General features: G+C 35.7%; 1 protein-coding gene across 1 annotated transcript in view; it reads left to right on the forward strand.

The window, feature by feature from the left end:
• The window catches only part of CCDC178 (coiled-coil domain containing 178), a 408,692-nt gene that overhangs the window by 78,650 nt on the left and 312,638 nt on the right, over nt 1-17,404 (forward strand). Inside the window, exons 10-11 of the mRNA XM_066352292.1 lie at nt 537-632; nt 784-920. Coding sequence (XP_066208389.1) covers nt 537-632; nt 784-920 — 233 coding nt within the window. The remainder of the gene's footprint in view (nt 1-536; nt 633-783; nt 921-17,404) is intronic.

Raw genomic sequence — 17,404 nt, forward strand, 5'->3', positions numbered from 1 at the left:
CAAAAGATGATTCATAATAGTGTTGCTAAAAGATAATCCATTCTCATTCTTTCATTCAGTGGGCATGCATTTAACATTTTATGATTTATTTTTATATTTGCTGTTGGTTCTTTATATTATAGTTGGGTAGCTTTTCCTTGTTCTAGTTTTAAAATTATGGAAACTATATAATGAAAGAATCACATGATTATTTTGTGAGGTGTTAGCCATATTCATGTTATTTTCTCCTTTAATTTGTTGATGTGACAAATTATGACTTAAATTTACTAATTTTTATCAATTCTTACAACATAACTAAACACATTCTATTTTATCACAATCAGTTATTCATTTGAGCACTGTTAGACTTGATTTGCTCTATTTTATTCTGAATCATATCAATTTCATAAATGAAAACAGTCTATGGTATTATTTACACTATTTTAATCAATATTTATTAACTTCTGATAGCTGCATAAAATGAAATATCTAGTTCTTATTTTATAAAATAATGCAATTTATCACAGTTTATTTATTTTTGTCTATATTTTTCTTAGCTAAATGATTTGAAAAGAGTTTATGATAAACTAGTCTCAAAGAAAGAACATGATCAAAATATCTATCTGGAAGTACTTAATGAGTTTTATCTTACAGTAAGTTGACCTTTCTCTACTTTCCATTAGATTTTCACTCTTTATTTCAAAACATTAAAATATGCAACTAATGTAATTTCATTATTTTATATATTATTTCTTTTTGAGATACATTAACATGTATAATGTTCCTTTTATTTTTTTCTTAAAGAAAAAATTATGGGAGATTGATCTTTCTAATATCACAAAAGATTTTTCAGATCTTTCACTAGCATCTACTCAATTGAAGGAAGAAAATAAAAGAATTGAGAAAGATATGGAAACCATAAGAAGTTCAATCAAAGACAGGTAATTGTCCCAATATAATGTTTATTCTTATATAATGTATCAGATATGTTAAATATAATAAACCTCTTTATTTTGTGTTTTCGCAGTGCTTTGGTGGTTTTTGTGTTTATCATTAAATTACATTTTGTTTCTGTTTCAAATACTGTTCTTTAATCACTCTGAACCCCTTTAGAAAAACCAAAATAGTGAAAAAGAATGATCTTTATATGGATTTTACATTGTCATATCATTCCTTTGGATCTATCATCTTATAATCAAAGATACTTTAAAATTATAATATGTCTAATGAAGTTTAGGGTTTCTTTCAGTCAACCCTGAATCCTTCCCTGAAACTACTAAATTACTTTTCTTAGCTCATAAACCTACAAGTGCTTTTGACTCCACTATTTCAACATTCACATTTAACATTTTAACAAGAAATATTTCACAGACTAAATATTTTTTAAAATCTATTTGCTTTTTTCCTGCTCCACCTGGCCCCTGGTATAAGCTCTCATCATGTCTGGCATGAATTGACAGTGCCTTTTCAAGCTGGTTTACATATAGTCTCTATGCCCTCTTCCTAACCTATTATCTACATTGTGGGAAGTACATTCTTTTGCTTTAGTTTTAATTAAAAGTATGATCAGTTTCTCTCCATACCCGCATTAATTTTAGCTGCAAAAAGAGACAAAAATCCCTCGTTAATGTATCCTACAAAGTATCTGAATAGGCAGGTGTACCTGCCTCTGCAGTCATATCACACCTGGTTAATCCTTATTTAAATGATTCAAATACACTGGCCTTCATTGAAATTTTCCTACTTGTCACACTTTCTTTCCAGACCATATGGCATTTTTATGCTAGTTCCATTTCCTATAATGTTTTTTCTTTCCCTATACCCACTTGACTACTACTTATCCTTAAGACTAAAGTTTAGGAGTTAGTTCTGGGTAGCTTTCGCTGACCGACCAGTTAAATCTAATTCTTCTATTATGTGTAAATATTTGACTGGTATATGTCTCCCTCAAAAAATGGGAAGATCCTTGAGGACAGACATAGGCAATGACTGTATTTTCTTCAACACTGAGTCCTCTTTATCAAACATAGTGACATAGTGCCTGACACGTAACTATGCTATTCGTAATTAATTGTTGTAGGGTGTAAAGGAGGGGAGAAGAGAGAAATGATGATACTTGATGATTAAATAGGACATTTGTTAAAATCTCTTAGTGGTTATTTTATCTTTGGAAAAGATAGAATGATACAAATCATAACATTTGCCTTTATGTTAAACATATGTTTTTGAAGAAAACAAAAGGAACATTGTTTTCTGAAGGGTGACCAAAACTAGTAGTTGCTAATATTGTTGGCGGCAGCAAGAATGAAAAATGGCACCAGGTGTTAGATGGTGGGGTCAGACTGTGCATTGGTTCAGCAGCCTCAGTACTTGATTCTGGCTAGGAAAGAAGGCAGAGCCAAGACTCAAAATATTAGAGAAACTTTATTTAGATAGTCACAGAGGTAGAAGAAATGAGCTCAGAAAACAAGTTATAGAGGCAAAAGAAGAGGAGCTTAAGAGAAAGAGAGAAACACACTTGGAGGTCAGAGGAGGAGACAGGTTGGGGGAACAGAAGGCCAGGCCACGCTCCCTCCTGGAGCGCCCAAGAGGGCGAGCATGCTGGGTTCTTTGGTACTTCATCTTCAGGGTTTTTAAGGGTGGAGATTTTAAGGGAGGTCCCAGGGGAGGATCTTAATAGAATATTCATCAGCTTTCCAAGTGTGTCCTGTCAGGGTCACGGTCTCCATTGATCTGTCAGCACTAAGGCAGGGGTTCTAAGGTTAGCCATGGAGTCACTTGTCTGATTCTGCTGCTTTTCTGGGCCTGGAGCTGAAACACGACTAAGGCATGGCCTATTTGTCCCTGCTTTGGTGACCTTCTGCAACAGGCCCATCATTTTTGCTCTGTTCATGCCTGTCTAAATGCCTACAATGTTACTGCATTTTATTTCGTTAAGAACAGAACCAGAGGAGAAAAAAAATCTTTGAAGTGTGGGTAAGCGAATGAGAAGATCCCTCTGGAGGAAATTGAGAGAGCATTTCTTAGGTGATCCTGCAGTCATGAGCAACCTCCGGATCTTAGTGATACACGAATATATAAAGGTTTAGTTCTCACTTGCATTGCAACTTACCTGTGTTTGCTACATTTGTGCTTCATGCTGTTTCCACTTCTCAGATCCAGGTGAGGGATCAGATCCTCCTGGGGCATGTTGCTCTAATAGCACATGTGCATTAGTGAGATCACTTGATGGCTCTTAAAGTTTGCACAGAAAGATGATAAATGTTACTTCTGCTCATACTTCATTGAACAAAGTGTGTCATAAGCCCATGCCAGATGTCAAGAGGGTGGGAATTCTATTCCTCTTAAAAAGAGAGTTGGTAAAAATTGGGAACATTAATATAATCTATCACATGCATTGGGAAGATAGTCCTGGTTATATGGACAGGTTTCCATGGTATGCGCTGTGATTGTCCAAATAACACCTTAAGATGTCACTTGATTACTTCATTTTTCTTTCAAAATTTTTTTTTATTCCATTCCTCAGTTCTTATTTTCTTTCTCTGCCTGGCTCATTTTACTTAACATAATAGTTTCCAGGTCCATCCATGTTGTTGCAAAAGGTAATATTTCCTTCCTTTTCATGGCCCCATAGTATTCCATTGTGTATATGTACCATTGCTTTTTAATCCACTCGTCCACTGACAGACACTTGGACTGTTTCCAGATCTACACTATTGTGAACAATGCTGCTATAAACATAGGGGTGCATTTCTCCTTTTGAAACAGTGCTATGGTGTTCTTGGGGTATATTTCTAAAAATGGGATAGCTGGGTCAAAAGGCAGTTCCATTTTTAATTTTTTGAGGAATCTCCATACTGTTTTCCACAGTGGCTGCACCAGTCTGCATTCCCACCAGCAGTGCAGGAGGGTTCCCTTTTCTCCACATCCTCGCCAGCACTTATTCTGTGTTGTTTTTTTGATGAGTGCCATTCTGACTAGTATGAGGTGATATCTCATTGTGGTTTTAATTTGCATTTCTCTAATGATTAGTGATGTTGAGCATTTTTTCATATGCCTACTGGCCATCTGTATATCCTCTTTGGAGAAGTATCTATTCATTTCTTTTACCCATTTTTTGATTGGATTGTTTATCTTCCTGGTGTTCAGCTTTACAAGTTCTTTATAAATTTTGGTTATTAACCCCTTATCAGATGTATTGTCAAATATGTTCTCCCATTGTGTAGTTTGTCTTTTTATTCTGCTTTTATCATCTTTAGCTGTGCAAAGGCTTTTTAGTTTGATATAGTCCAATTTGTTTATCCTGTCTTTTATTTCACTTGCCCGTGAAGATAAATCAGCAAATATATTGCTGAGAGAGATGTCGGAGATCTTACTGTCTATATTTTCTTCTAAGATGCTTATGGTTTCATGGCTTACATTTAAGTCTTTTTTCCATTTTGAGATTATTTTTGTGAATGGTGTAAGTTGGTGGTCTAGTTTTATTTTTCTGCAGGTAGCTCTCCAATTTCGCCAACACCATTTGTTAAAGAGGCTGTCTTTACTCCATTTTATGCTCTTACCTCCTTTGTTAAATATTAGTAGAGACAGAGGAGGGATCGAAGGGACCAAAGGAAAGGAGGACAGAGGGAAAGGAGATGATAGGATGGGATAAACCTGAAGGGAAGGGGGGCGCTGTTAGGAGGGCAGCAAGGGAGATGTTGAAGGGAATAAGGGGGAGAAGGGATGCATTCAGGGCAACACTAGAATCTATGTAAACACAATTAATTTAATAAAAAAATTTTCTTTAAATTAAAAATTAAATGGATGGATTTTTTTTCAATGAGAGGAGGGGAGGCAGAGACAGACTCCTGCATGCACCCCAACTGGGATCCACCTGGCCAGCCCACTAGGGCTCGATGCTCTACCCATCTGGGGCCCTTGCTGCTTTGCAACTAGAGCCATTTTATTAGTGCCTGATGTGGAGGCCATGGAGCCATCCTCAGTGCCCCCGGCCAACTCTCTCCAGTGGAGCCCCGGCTGCAAGAGAGGAGGAAAAGATTAGATAGATAGATAGATAGATAGATAGATAGATAGATAGATAGATGATAGATAGATAGATAGAAGCAAAAGGAAGAGAGGTGGAGAAGCAGGTGGGCTTGGTTCTTCTCCTGTGTGCCCTGGCTGGGAATTGAAAGCAGGACTTCATATAACTTATGCTCTACAACTGAGCCAACCAGCCAGGGCAAATAGATGGATTTTAACAGCAGATTACACAGTGCTGAACAGAGAATTAGAGAAAGATTAGTAAATTAGATGAACAGGTGTGTAGGCAAAAGTCAGGTCTACTACATATCTAAGTGATTTCTGTTTTTTGATTACTAAGGACATAAAATATTTATATATCTTCTCTTGAACTCTGCCTTTTCTAAATAAGTGTTTAGGCCTCTGAGGAATAAATAAAGGATTTAGGATGAAGAGAAGCAAAGTAGCTTTCTTGCAGTCCCACCACGCGCACGGCTGGCATTTGAAACCTGACTCTCTATATTCAGATTCAGAATTTTTTACCTTATGTCTTTTATTTTTATTTATTTTTTTATTTTTGCAATTTAATCTGACTTTAACTTATATTTAGTAAATGATCAAATATGCTTGACCTATTAATCTAGAATTAATTATCCCTCCAAAAGCAGACCTAACATTAAAATTCTAGTTCTCTTAGGGCACAGGTAACATTGTGGTGAAATCACTTTTGGCTCTGTGGCTGTAGTTTAGAGCAAATGCTTGACCTGATTTGTGTGCTTGTGTGTGTGTACATGTGTTTTTATATGGCAGGGAGGTAGGGACAAACATTGAGGGTAAGGAATTAAATATTAGGTAGTGATTCATTGTAAGGGGTTTGATCTCTGCTTAAGTCTAGGAAAATCCACTAAAGAAAATGTGTGGTCAGATTTCTTCTTATGGTAATTGTATGAGTTAAGGTTTGAATAACTGGTTTGCTGGTAGCACCAGATATTAAAGGGAAAATATATAAAGGGAGAAAATGTTTGGAAAAAAGATGTTCTGTTTGATTTGGAATTGTATATAGTATAATTTAAGTATAAGTGTCTAGATAGCACTTTGATTTATGGGTCTGAAATTGAGGAAAGATGGTCATGGGGATAGAAGTATGTTGCTAAATACAGAAGTGCTTTAAATTGCAAGCAAACATTTTAATGTTTATCACTTCATTTGCTTCTTAGAAACTAGAGTTTCATGAAATAGAAATTTTATGGGAGAAGTTATAACACTAAGCTACATGTCAGTAGAAAATAAAGTGTCCAATAGGGCAGAATCAAGAAATATAATTAATTGTCTTTACAGACACTTTCTGCTTAAAAAATAGCTTTGTTGGTCTTGAAAATCACAAATATATACTTAGAAAATATAAGGGAGAATATCTTATTTATTAGAGAATGAAACATTAACAAGAAAGACAAATGCTAAATAGGAAATTTCTATGAAGAAAACACTAAATATGATTGAAATTCATTAAATTTTATTTTATTAAAAATGTTTCCAGTTTACTGATGTATATTTGAGAAATAAAAATTGTGTGTATTTAAGGTGTGCAAAATTATGTGCTTTAATTAAGACTATTTTTAAGAGCAATTAGATTGACAGTAAAACTGAGGGGAATGTACAGAGATTTCTCATAACCCCCTGCCTCTACACATGCATTGTCTCCCCCATTATGAACATTTCTCACCAGACTGGTGCATTTGTTACAATTGGTGACCCTATATAGACACATCATAATCACTCAAAGCCCATAGTTTACATTAGGGTTCACTCTTGGTGTTCTACATTCTGTGGGTTTAGACAAAATATATAATGACATTCCCCAGAATGGTACCATTCAGGGTGTTTTCTCAGTCCTAGGTGCTGTGTCTTATCACTCCCTTATTCCCCCTCCCAAATTCTGCCAATCATTGACCTTTTTAATATCTCCATACTTTCTCCTTTTCTATGATGTCATATAGTTAAAATCATAGAGCATGTATAGCCTTTTCAGACTGGCTTCTTTCACTTACTAATATGCATTTATGGTTTTTCTATGTGTCTTCATGGCTTGGTAGCTCATTTCTTTGGAACATTGTATAATATTCTATGTCTGGATATATCACAGTTTACCTATTCACCTACTGAAGAGCATCTTGTTTGTTTCTGAGTCTTGGAAATTATAAATAAAGCCTCTATAAATATCTGTATGCAGATTTTTGTGTGAACAAAAACCTTTAACTCACTTGAGTAAATACCGAGAAACATGATTGCTAGATCACATGATAAGAATATGTTTTGTTTTGTAGGAAACCACCAAACTATATTTCTAAGTGTCTGTATCATGTTGCACTCCCACCAGCAATGAGTGAGAGCACCTGTTGATCCACATCTTTGCCAGTATTTGGTGTGGTCTGTCAGGATTTTGGCCACTGTAATAGACATGTCATGATATTTTATTGTTTTAATATACATTTCCCTATGACATATGATGTGGAACATCTCTTCATATGTTTATTTGTCATTGTATATCTTCTTCTGTGAGGTGTCTGTTATTAATGTCTCTAATGTCTTTTTAATCAGGTTATTTTTTACTGTTGAGTTTTCAGAGTTCTTTATATGTTTTAGATAACAGCCTTTTATCAGAAGTTTCTTCTTGCAAATATTTTCTCCCAGTGAGTGGCTTGTCTTCTCATTGTTGTGACATTGACTTCTACTGAGCAAAAGGTTTTAATGTTAATGAAGTCCTTTATCAATTATTTCTTTCATAGAGTGTTCCTTTGCTATTGTGTCTAAGAAGTTGTCACTATACCAAACGTGATCTAGGTTTTGTCCTACATTATCTTCTAGAAGTTTTATAGTTTTGTGTTTTATTTTGCTTTTTACATTTAATTCTGTGATCTGTTTTGAGTTATTTTAATAAAAGGTGGGCCCTGGCTGGTTGGCTCAGCGGTAGAGCGTCGGCCTGGCATGCGGGGGACCCAGGTTCGATTCCCGGCCAGGGCACATAGGAGAAGCACCCATTTGCTTCTCCACCCCCCCTCCTTCCTCTCTGTCTCTCTCTTCCCCTCCTGCAGCCAAGGCTCCATTGGAGCAAGGATGGCCTGGGCGCTGGGGATGGCTCCTTGGCCTCTGCCCCAGGCGCTAGACTGGCTCTGGTCGCGGCAGAGCGACGCCCCGGAGGGGCAGAGCATTGCCCCCTGGTGGGCAAAGCGTCGCCCCTGGTGGGCGTGCCGGGTGGATCCCGGTCAGGCGCATGCGGGAGTCTGTCTGACTGACTCTCCCTATTTCCAGCTTCGGAAAAATACAAAAAAAATAAATAAATAAAAAATAAATAAAAGGTGTAAAGTTTGCATCTAGCTTCATTTTTTTGCATGTGGATATCTAATTGTTTCTAGCACTATTTGTTGAAAATGTGATCTTTTAACCACTGTATTGTCTTTACTGCTTAGTCAAATATTTCCTAATATTTCTGTGGCTCTATTTCTAGGGTCTCTATTTTGTTGTATATGTCTATTTTTTCACTAATATACTCCATTGTTTGGATTACTATAGCTTTATTGTAAGACTTAAATAAAAATATTCTTAAAATGAGTAAATAAAGAGACATATCAAACTTTTGAGTATGGTGCAATAATGAGAAAGTCATTTTAATCAAATAAATTATAATTTTATTGTGATTATATCTAAACTCCTATGTAAATTATTTATAAATATAAACTGATTATCCAGTGAAACTCACCAATTAATTTAAAAATGATAGTTCTTAGTGATAAACAGCTATCTGATATATTTAAATCTGAAAAAAATGATATAATTGTTAAGCTCTGTACTACTGGCTAAAGTATAGATAGCTAGATAGCTGAAACATCACTCGATACTAACAGCAACTAGTTAGAAGTAAAAATTTAACAGATATCTTTTACAATATAATTTTAAAACAAATCCAAAGACTAAATTTAGTAAGTCAATGCATGATAATTCTATACAGAAGACTACAAAATATTGAGACAAATTAAAGAAGATGAAAATAAATATGGGACATATCCTGTTAATGGATGGGAACACTGAATATTGTGAAGTGCATGAAATCTCAAACATATCTTTAGTATATTTTGTGTTCATATGCATGTGTTTGTATATGTAAAATGAAAAGCTGTTTCGAAAACATATATGGAAAATGAACAAAGCTAAAATATTCCAAACAACATTAAAGGAAAAATAACATTGAGAAATTACATTAAAAATTATAATGAGGCCCTGGCTGGTTTGCTCAGTGGTAGAGTGTCGGCCTGGCGTGCCAGAGTCCTGGGTTTGATTCCTGGCCAGGGCACACAGGAAAAGTGCCCATCTGCTTCTCCACCCCTCCCCCTCTCCTTCCTCTCTGCCTCTCTCTTCCCCTCCTGCAGCCGAGGCTCCATTGGAGCAAAGTTGGCCCGGACACTGAGGATGGTTCTGTGGCCTCTGCCTCAGGCGCTAGTGTGGCTCTGGTTGCAGCAGAGCAACACCCCCTGGTGGGTGTGCTGGGTGGATACCGGTCGGGCGCATGCGGGAGTCTGTCTGACTGCCTCCCCATTTCCAACTTCAGAAAAGTACAAAAAAAAAATTATAATGAAGTTTACTATGTAAGATGACTTACTGTTGTTACAAAGATAACTAGACCAATAGAACTGAGTAGAGTTCCGAATTAGCCCATATATATTATACCTCTAATTGTGACAAATACACCACTGCAGTGCAGTGAAGAATGAGTGGACTTTTAATAAATATTTACCTATCACCATATATATAAATACCAATTTTTACAAAGTGTAATTGTAAATATGAAAGTTAAAACAATAAAAATTCTAATAGAAAAATGCCTTACTAAATATGGGTAAGGCAAAGCTTTCTTAAACAGGAAAATAAACACCATATAAATTTTTTAGCAAATGGAGAATATAAACACTGTTAAATCAGTGAAAAGCAAAACATACACTGATATAAAATATATGTAATACCTGTATCTGAGGAGATAAATCAACACACCATTAAATCAACATTAAATATAATAAATATATAATAATAAACAGAAAGTAAATATAACTACATAAAATAGTAAAATAAGTAAATGCAAATTATTCAATATAAAAGGGCAAAAGTCTTGAACAGTCACACACAAAGGAGGATATCTAAATGTACAATAATAGTGAAAAGGTGCTTGTTTCTCAGGGAATGTAAACTAAGGCAACAGTGAACTACCACTTACACATCTATCAGAAAGGCTAACATGCAAAAACTATTGATACTTTAAGTGATGGCCAGGTAGATGGGACAACTGGGAGTGCAACTTTGTAGGAAATACTTTAGCACTATCTACTACTGAGTTAGATACATTCCACAACTAGGTTTATACACAACAGTGAATTATTAACACATGTTCATCAAAATTACTTAAAAGAATGTTCATAGCACATTATTTTAATAGCCACAACTGGGAAATGCTTCAGTGATCATAAAGAATAGAATAGGTAAATAAATTATAACATTCATAACAAAGGGAGCAGTAAGAATGAACAGATTCCAGCTACATACAACAACTTGGATGGATCTTGTAATCATAATACTAAGCAAAAAAAATGACACAATAACAATATATTCTCTAGGATTCATTTTAAAATACACAAAACTTCCAGATGCTGATAGAACTCAGAATGGCAGCTCCTTTTTGATGGTAGTGACTGGAAGAGAATATGCTGGAGGTGTCTGTTGGCAACATTCAATTTGTTTTAAAACTAGATTGAGGCTGTTACTTGTACACTCACAGTGAAAATGCAAGAAGCTGTATTCTTTGATTTGCATACTCTTTCATATAATGGTTCTTCTTTATTAAAATATTACATTTAAAAACAGACATTAGAGCCCTGGCTGGTGGCTCAGCGGATAGTGCATCGGCCTGGCATATGGACGTCCCAGGTTCAATTCCCAGTCAGGGCACACAGGAGAAGCAACCATCTGCTTCTCTGTCCCTCCACATCTCTCTCCTCCTTCTCTCTCTCTTCCTCTACTGCAGCTAGTGGCTCAATTGGTTCAACCGTGGGTCAGGCATGCTGAGGATAGCTCAGTTGGTCAGAGTGTCCACATCAGGTGCTAAAAATAGCTTGGTATTTGAGCATTGGCCCCAAACAGGATTGCTGGATGGATCCTGGTTGGGGCACATGTGAGAGTCTGCCTCACTCTCTCCCCTCCTCTTACCTTAAAAAAAATGACATTAAATTATACACATTGTTAATTTAGTCCAGCAAAAGTGCATTCAATAATTTAATCTTTTAAAGTTGTTATTATACATACATAGAAGTCTCTGCATTCAATGAGTCCACCAGGAAATAAATATTTGTTATGGAAGCTATACTTTGCTTGCCATATAATAGGTAAAATAATGAAGGCAGAAAAGTTAGCAGGAAATTCTGAAGTCACAACTTATTTTAGCCATTAGTGACTATCATTACCGGTGATTTTTTCCCTATTCATTTCTGTGGTTTTCTCTAAGTTCCTTCCTTTCTATGCATATCTAAATTTATTTTATTGTTTTTACTCTTAGAACTAGTATAGCATTAGTGGTATTTTATGCATAAGACAAAAAAAGGATAAAATGCACACTTTTTGCACAACTGTATGACCACTAACTTATAACTGCTTGTATGAAGGACCTACCTGTGTGTTTTTCCCCTCAATTTTGGATCCTCAAGGATTAATCTAGTTCCTAACATATTGTTGACATGCATTAAATATTCATTAAATAATTTTTGTAGAAAATAGTCATTGTAATGCTATAAAATGTTATAGGACACAGAAAGAAATATAAATGTTAATGGTTTTTATCATTTAGTAGTTAATATTGGGAATAGTGTTGTATATCTTTATTTTTACTGTGTGCAAACAGAAATTTTATAATTTTGTAATTATAACTAGTAGACTGATATTGTTACTTTATATTTGTAACTAACTTTATAAGCAAAGTTTATATTAAAAAACACAAAGAACAAATATATATTTGTGTGTGTGTTTGTGTGTTTCTGTGCGTGTGTGTCCTGAGTACTGGTTTTGTGTGAAATACTATTTTAAATGCTGGTGATATAGTTTAAATTCACATTCTCCTAAATATATAATAAATGTGAAATAATATATATATTTTTAACTCAGTTTCTGCACTCAGGAAGGTAAGATTGGATAACGTGCTAGAGAGTGACAGGGCCAGGGAAGAATTGAGAACTCTTCTTTAGCAAAGACATTAAGGGACACCTCTCTTTAAGAAAGTGACATCTCAGTGGAGAACTGAATCAACATTGTCAGTCTGGAGCTAATCTGGGGAAGAGCATGCCAAACAGAAGGAATAGAATATGCAAAAGCCCTGTGATAGATAAAATTTCTGTTTTCTGGATACAGAATGGAGGCCAATGTTTCAAGAAAATTGTGTGAGAATCGGGTAATTCGGGGAGACAAAAGTTGGCAAGGCAGACAGGCCTGAGATTATTCATGCCTGTAAGTGGGTTGTGATAAAGGCATATGGACTAAAATATTTAATCCATTTAAAGCATTTTACATTTAGAAAGAGCTGTTGGGCAGCTTAGTGAAGGGTGGACTTCAGTGAATATAAGGACAGCTTTTTTGGTGATTCAGAAAAATTATAATAATGACATATGCCAAAGGTTTTACAGCAGAAATTGTAGCAAATAGCTGATTTTCAGATATGGAGGGTAGAGTGAACGTAGGTTTACAGGTGTGAGTATGCAAAACAGTTTATTCCCATGTTATAATTTATTAATTATTGTGTTGTTTTCCATATGAACAACTGTAAACCTCCTCTCCCCCTACTCTGTGTGTTGGAGGGAGTGCCAACAAGATCTTTTGGTAGATGAGATGTAAGATATGAGAAAAAGAAAAATGGTCAGTCAGGTTACTTCCTGAGATAACAGTGTTGAAAAATTTATAAAGAATATTTTGGAGAAGAAAATATAAGTATGCTTTTTAGGCTTATTAAGTGTCAGGTTCTTATTGGCTCTTCAAATGGAAATAAGAAGTAAAAATTAGATATATAGGCCCACAGCACAGATGTGAGGAGAATATGGGACACAAATTTGAAGTCATAAAATTAAACAATGGGACAGGGTGAGGTGTCTTCAAAGATAATGTAGACAGAAAAGTAATGAGAATTTACATTTTCTGCAGTGTTGATAATAGAGAATTATCAGCTGTGAAACTTTCATAAATGGAGCATAACTAGGACATTCATCCTTTAAATAAAATGTGCTATGGGAGAGTGAGGGAAATCCCAAGGGGCCAAGGCAAAGAAAGTACTTAACACCTGTAAGCTGAATTTGTAGTTGCTATTTGGCTGCTTTGAAAATATGGATGGAGGAGAGAGACCTTGTTGGACTTGATAAGTAGGAAATTAAGTTTTAGCATCCTAATCAAAGACCAATGTACATTCTTGATATGCTCCCTATTCCAGGAATTTTACTTCATTATTTTAATATGTATCATACTTTTTCTTTCCTTTTAATCCATAACCACCTGTCATTTCTCCTGATAGTATCAGTCTAAAGCTACTCTCTCCTCCAACACCACATCTTGATACTGTGATCCACCAAGGTGTTTGTTTCGGGCATCATCCCATATCCCCTCTACCTGTTCTACAGCCAGCATCTTAACCAACTTCTATTAAGTCTTCCTTTTAAATATTTCTCCAAAAGGTGCTTTCCTTTCTGTCTGTTTCAGTCACCACTAAAATAAATCAGGCCCTGATTGTCTCTTACTTGGAATATTGTCTGCCTCACTCCAAGTCTGAATCCTCAGATCCAGCATATCCAGCATCACTGGTGCAAATTATCTCAGAGGAAATGTCGTTTCCTTTCAGCAGCTTAAAGAAGTTTCAGAGGCTATTGGATTAAGTCTAAGCTCCTGATCTGATAGACTAGACACTGTGGTCTGTCACCTGTATATCTACGGACACATCTCGTACCACTGCTTTCCATGATCTTGATGGTCTAGCCTATTAAAATGCTTACATTTCCAAATTCACTATTTTAAGCTTCAATCTATGTTTTCTGGTATTCCTCTGACTGAAATTCCCTTCCTTTTGCTGCTCCTGCTGCTGCTGCTATTGTTTCTCCTCTTCTTCTGGCTTATATTTTTAAATATGATTAATTGATTATTCATACAATAACTCAGACATTAACTCTTCCCAGATCCTTTCTCTACTGGTAACTTATTCTCTCCTATCTCTAAACCAACGTGGTATTATGTGTGTCTTCTTCTTTGTTCATGATTGTATTTATGATTGCGTTGGAATCTGTTTTTTATGTTTTTTGTCCTTCATGAGAGTATAACTTGGGAACCTTTGTTTTAATTCATCTTTGTATCCCAACTACCTAGCATAGTACTTGACATGTAATTAGTGCTCAACAATCAGTTGCACAGAGTTCTATCCCAGCAGTTAGCATATATGAACAGTTACAGTTGGTTTGCTCATTTGTTGTCTCCTCTCAGCTGAGCTCCTGTTTGCAGGCATTGTGTCTGTTTTGCGTGTCTGTGTTTTACTCAATAGGTGTTAAATAAATGCCATAATGAACTAATAAGAGCTGATAATAAAACTTGTTAATCTTATTTCTTTCTCTGCCTTAGTATCTCTGTGCTGCTATCCTCTCTGCTTTATGATCTGATGTCACAGCTACCTGTGATATCTTTTTCTGCTCAAAGGTAATATTAATAGTTACTTAAGTTTGTTGTGTTTGTTTCTTTCTCTCATTGTCTTAATCTCACTAAACCAGATAACACCATAATAAAGATCCATACTGTTATATACACATTTTAATTAACAGAAAACTTTATTAAATCATTTGTTTGTGTTAATACGTGTAAGCACAGTGTATATATAGTAAGTCCTCTCTAACATCGTCAATAGGTCCTTGGAACTGCAGCAGATCGAACTATAATGCAACCAATTTTGCCATAGACTAATTGATATAAATGGAGTTAAGTCCCTATGGGCATCTTGTCAACATTTTAATGAAGTGATGTTGAATGAAACAACATTATTAGAGGAACTGCTGTATTATCTTTTTCATATTTAATCTTTATAACAACCTTAATACTGAATGTTACAAATTTCACATATAATGAAATTGTAGGTGAAACTATCCCCCCAGTTACTCAGGGAGCAATTAGTAGCTCAAGGATTTCAATGTAGGTCAGTCTGATTCCAAAAGTTTCATTTTTTCCATTTAGCTACAAGCCTCTCCTCCTTCTTTGGCAAGTCTTGGTTCCTATTTCTGACATGTTCCAGCAGACTGTGGACATGACATTAATGACTACTTCAAAAAAACGTCAAAGCTTATTTCTTTATTTAATTGTCCTTCCTTTACTTGGCTGTAGCCATAGCTGTTTCTCAAAACAGCTCTTCTTCTTACTCTCTCCTTTAATTTTTCTTTGTTAGTCCACTAATTACCTGAATCAGCTTTTCCTTAGTCCCAGGTTCTTTTTGTGAATTAAGTTTAAAAATAATAAGAATATTTTAAAAACAAATCACTGACATTCATACATGTAGGAAACACCTCCCAGGAAACTTCAGGCTGTTATATATACTGAGATTCCACCATTTCACCCTTTGATGCCATTCCCAGCTGTTATACTCTTTGAGTAAGTTACATAATTAATTCAGTATGTGATTTATTGTTCATATGTAGTTTTTTTGTTTGTTTGTTTTTTGTATTTTTCTGAAGTTGGAAATGGGGAGGCAGTCAGACTCCCACATGTGCTCCACCGGGATCCACCCGGCATGCCCACCAGGGGGTGATACTCTGCCCATCTCGGGCATTGCTCTGTTGCAACCGGAGCCATTCTAGCACCTGAGGCAGTGGGAGGGGAAGAGAAAGACAGAGAGGAAGGAGAGGGGGAGGGGTAGAGAAGCAGATGGGCGCTTCTCCTGTGTGCCCTGGCCAGGAATCGAACCCGGGACTCCTGCACGCCAGGCCGACGCTCTACCACTGAGCAAACTGGCCAGGGCTGTAGTTTATTTTTAAATGGCAACCTTAAAGGTTAGGTGGCATATTTGTTAACAGACTTGGTTCATTAGCACCCTGGGCATACACATACTTGCAAGACCTTTTGCAGTGCATCACCTTTTGGTGATGATGATGCAATATATTTGTTTACCTTGTAGTAGCAGTTTATAGTTTAATAGTTTTGTCTTTCAAATAAGGCAGCATCTATTAGAAATCGACCTTTTGCATTTGGGACATCTGACTTGAGCAAACAATTTCACTTGATACCTTATTGATAGATAAGCAAGTTCCAGAAACCTTGGAAATGAACTTGTTTAAAATGATTTGGAATTTATTAATTGGGACTTAGCTTGCTTGAAGTTATCTGTGTGGTATGAATTTCTATGTAGCCATTTTCTCACATTCAAGCTGTGTAAAATATTCTGAAGATCTACTTCTACTGCTCTGCTGTACCTCAAACAAAGCAATGCCATTGTAACAGCAGTGATCCAAAGATGAAGTTGATAATTGAGGAAAATGAGCAAAAAAGCTATTGAACACTATAAAGGCATACTGGTATCTTTATGAAATGTGTTTATCAAGAGTTACCGGGATGGTGATTTATTCATAGAGATAACAATTAGAATATTATTGAACTTGTTAAATAGCCTGGAATACTTAGAATGAATCCACAGGGTACTGTGTTTTTCATATTCGTTCAGCTATATCTCACCAGTCTATTAGTTTGAGTTACTTCATAAATGATAGAATATGATTTTTCAGCATTTTACAGCAAAGTTCTGCATGAATACTCTTAAGCTATTTTGCTTTTATCTTACTTTTTAACTTTTCAGATATTAAAAGAGAAAAGGGTGTATGCACTATTCAAAATTAACTACTCACCAAAATGTTAGCCAATTTTACTCTTTTTTTAAAGGAATTTAAATATTAGAAATAAATCACCCTTCCTATTTTTATCCTCTCCCTTTGCAGAGCCAGTGAGAATCTGGATTTGGTCTGTATTCAGTGCATGCAGGAACTTGGCATCTCAGTTCTTAGACCTCCATATACCCATCAATCTTTTCTCCATCTCACACCAACCTCCTCCTCTTACTGTTTATCCTGCATCTCATCATTTCCAATAACAAACTCACTTCCTGATCTCAGTTTTAAGAATCCACTCTGACAGGCAACACCTCTCTGTCCTGCTTATTTCCTCTGCTGGTACTATCACTCCCTCAATTATTTGACACTCTGTCATCACTGTTACATTTATATACCCCACCTTCTGGTCTTCCTTAGTTTCTTACACAGACTAGCTATATTTGATCAAAATAGCATTCATATAAATAACCTTCCGAACCTTGTTTCTGTGACTTAAAAAG

This window comes from Saccopteryx leptura, chromosome 11 (assembly GCF_036850995.1).
Source record: "Saccopteryx leptura isolate mSacLep1 chromosome 11, mSacLep1_pri_phased_curated, whole genome shotgun sequence".
Classification (NCBI taxonomy): Eukaryota; Metazoa; Chordata; class Mammalia; order Chiroptera; family Emballonuridae; genus Saccopteryx; species Saccopteryx leptura.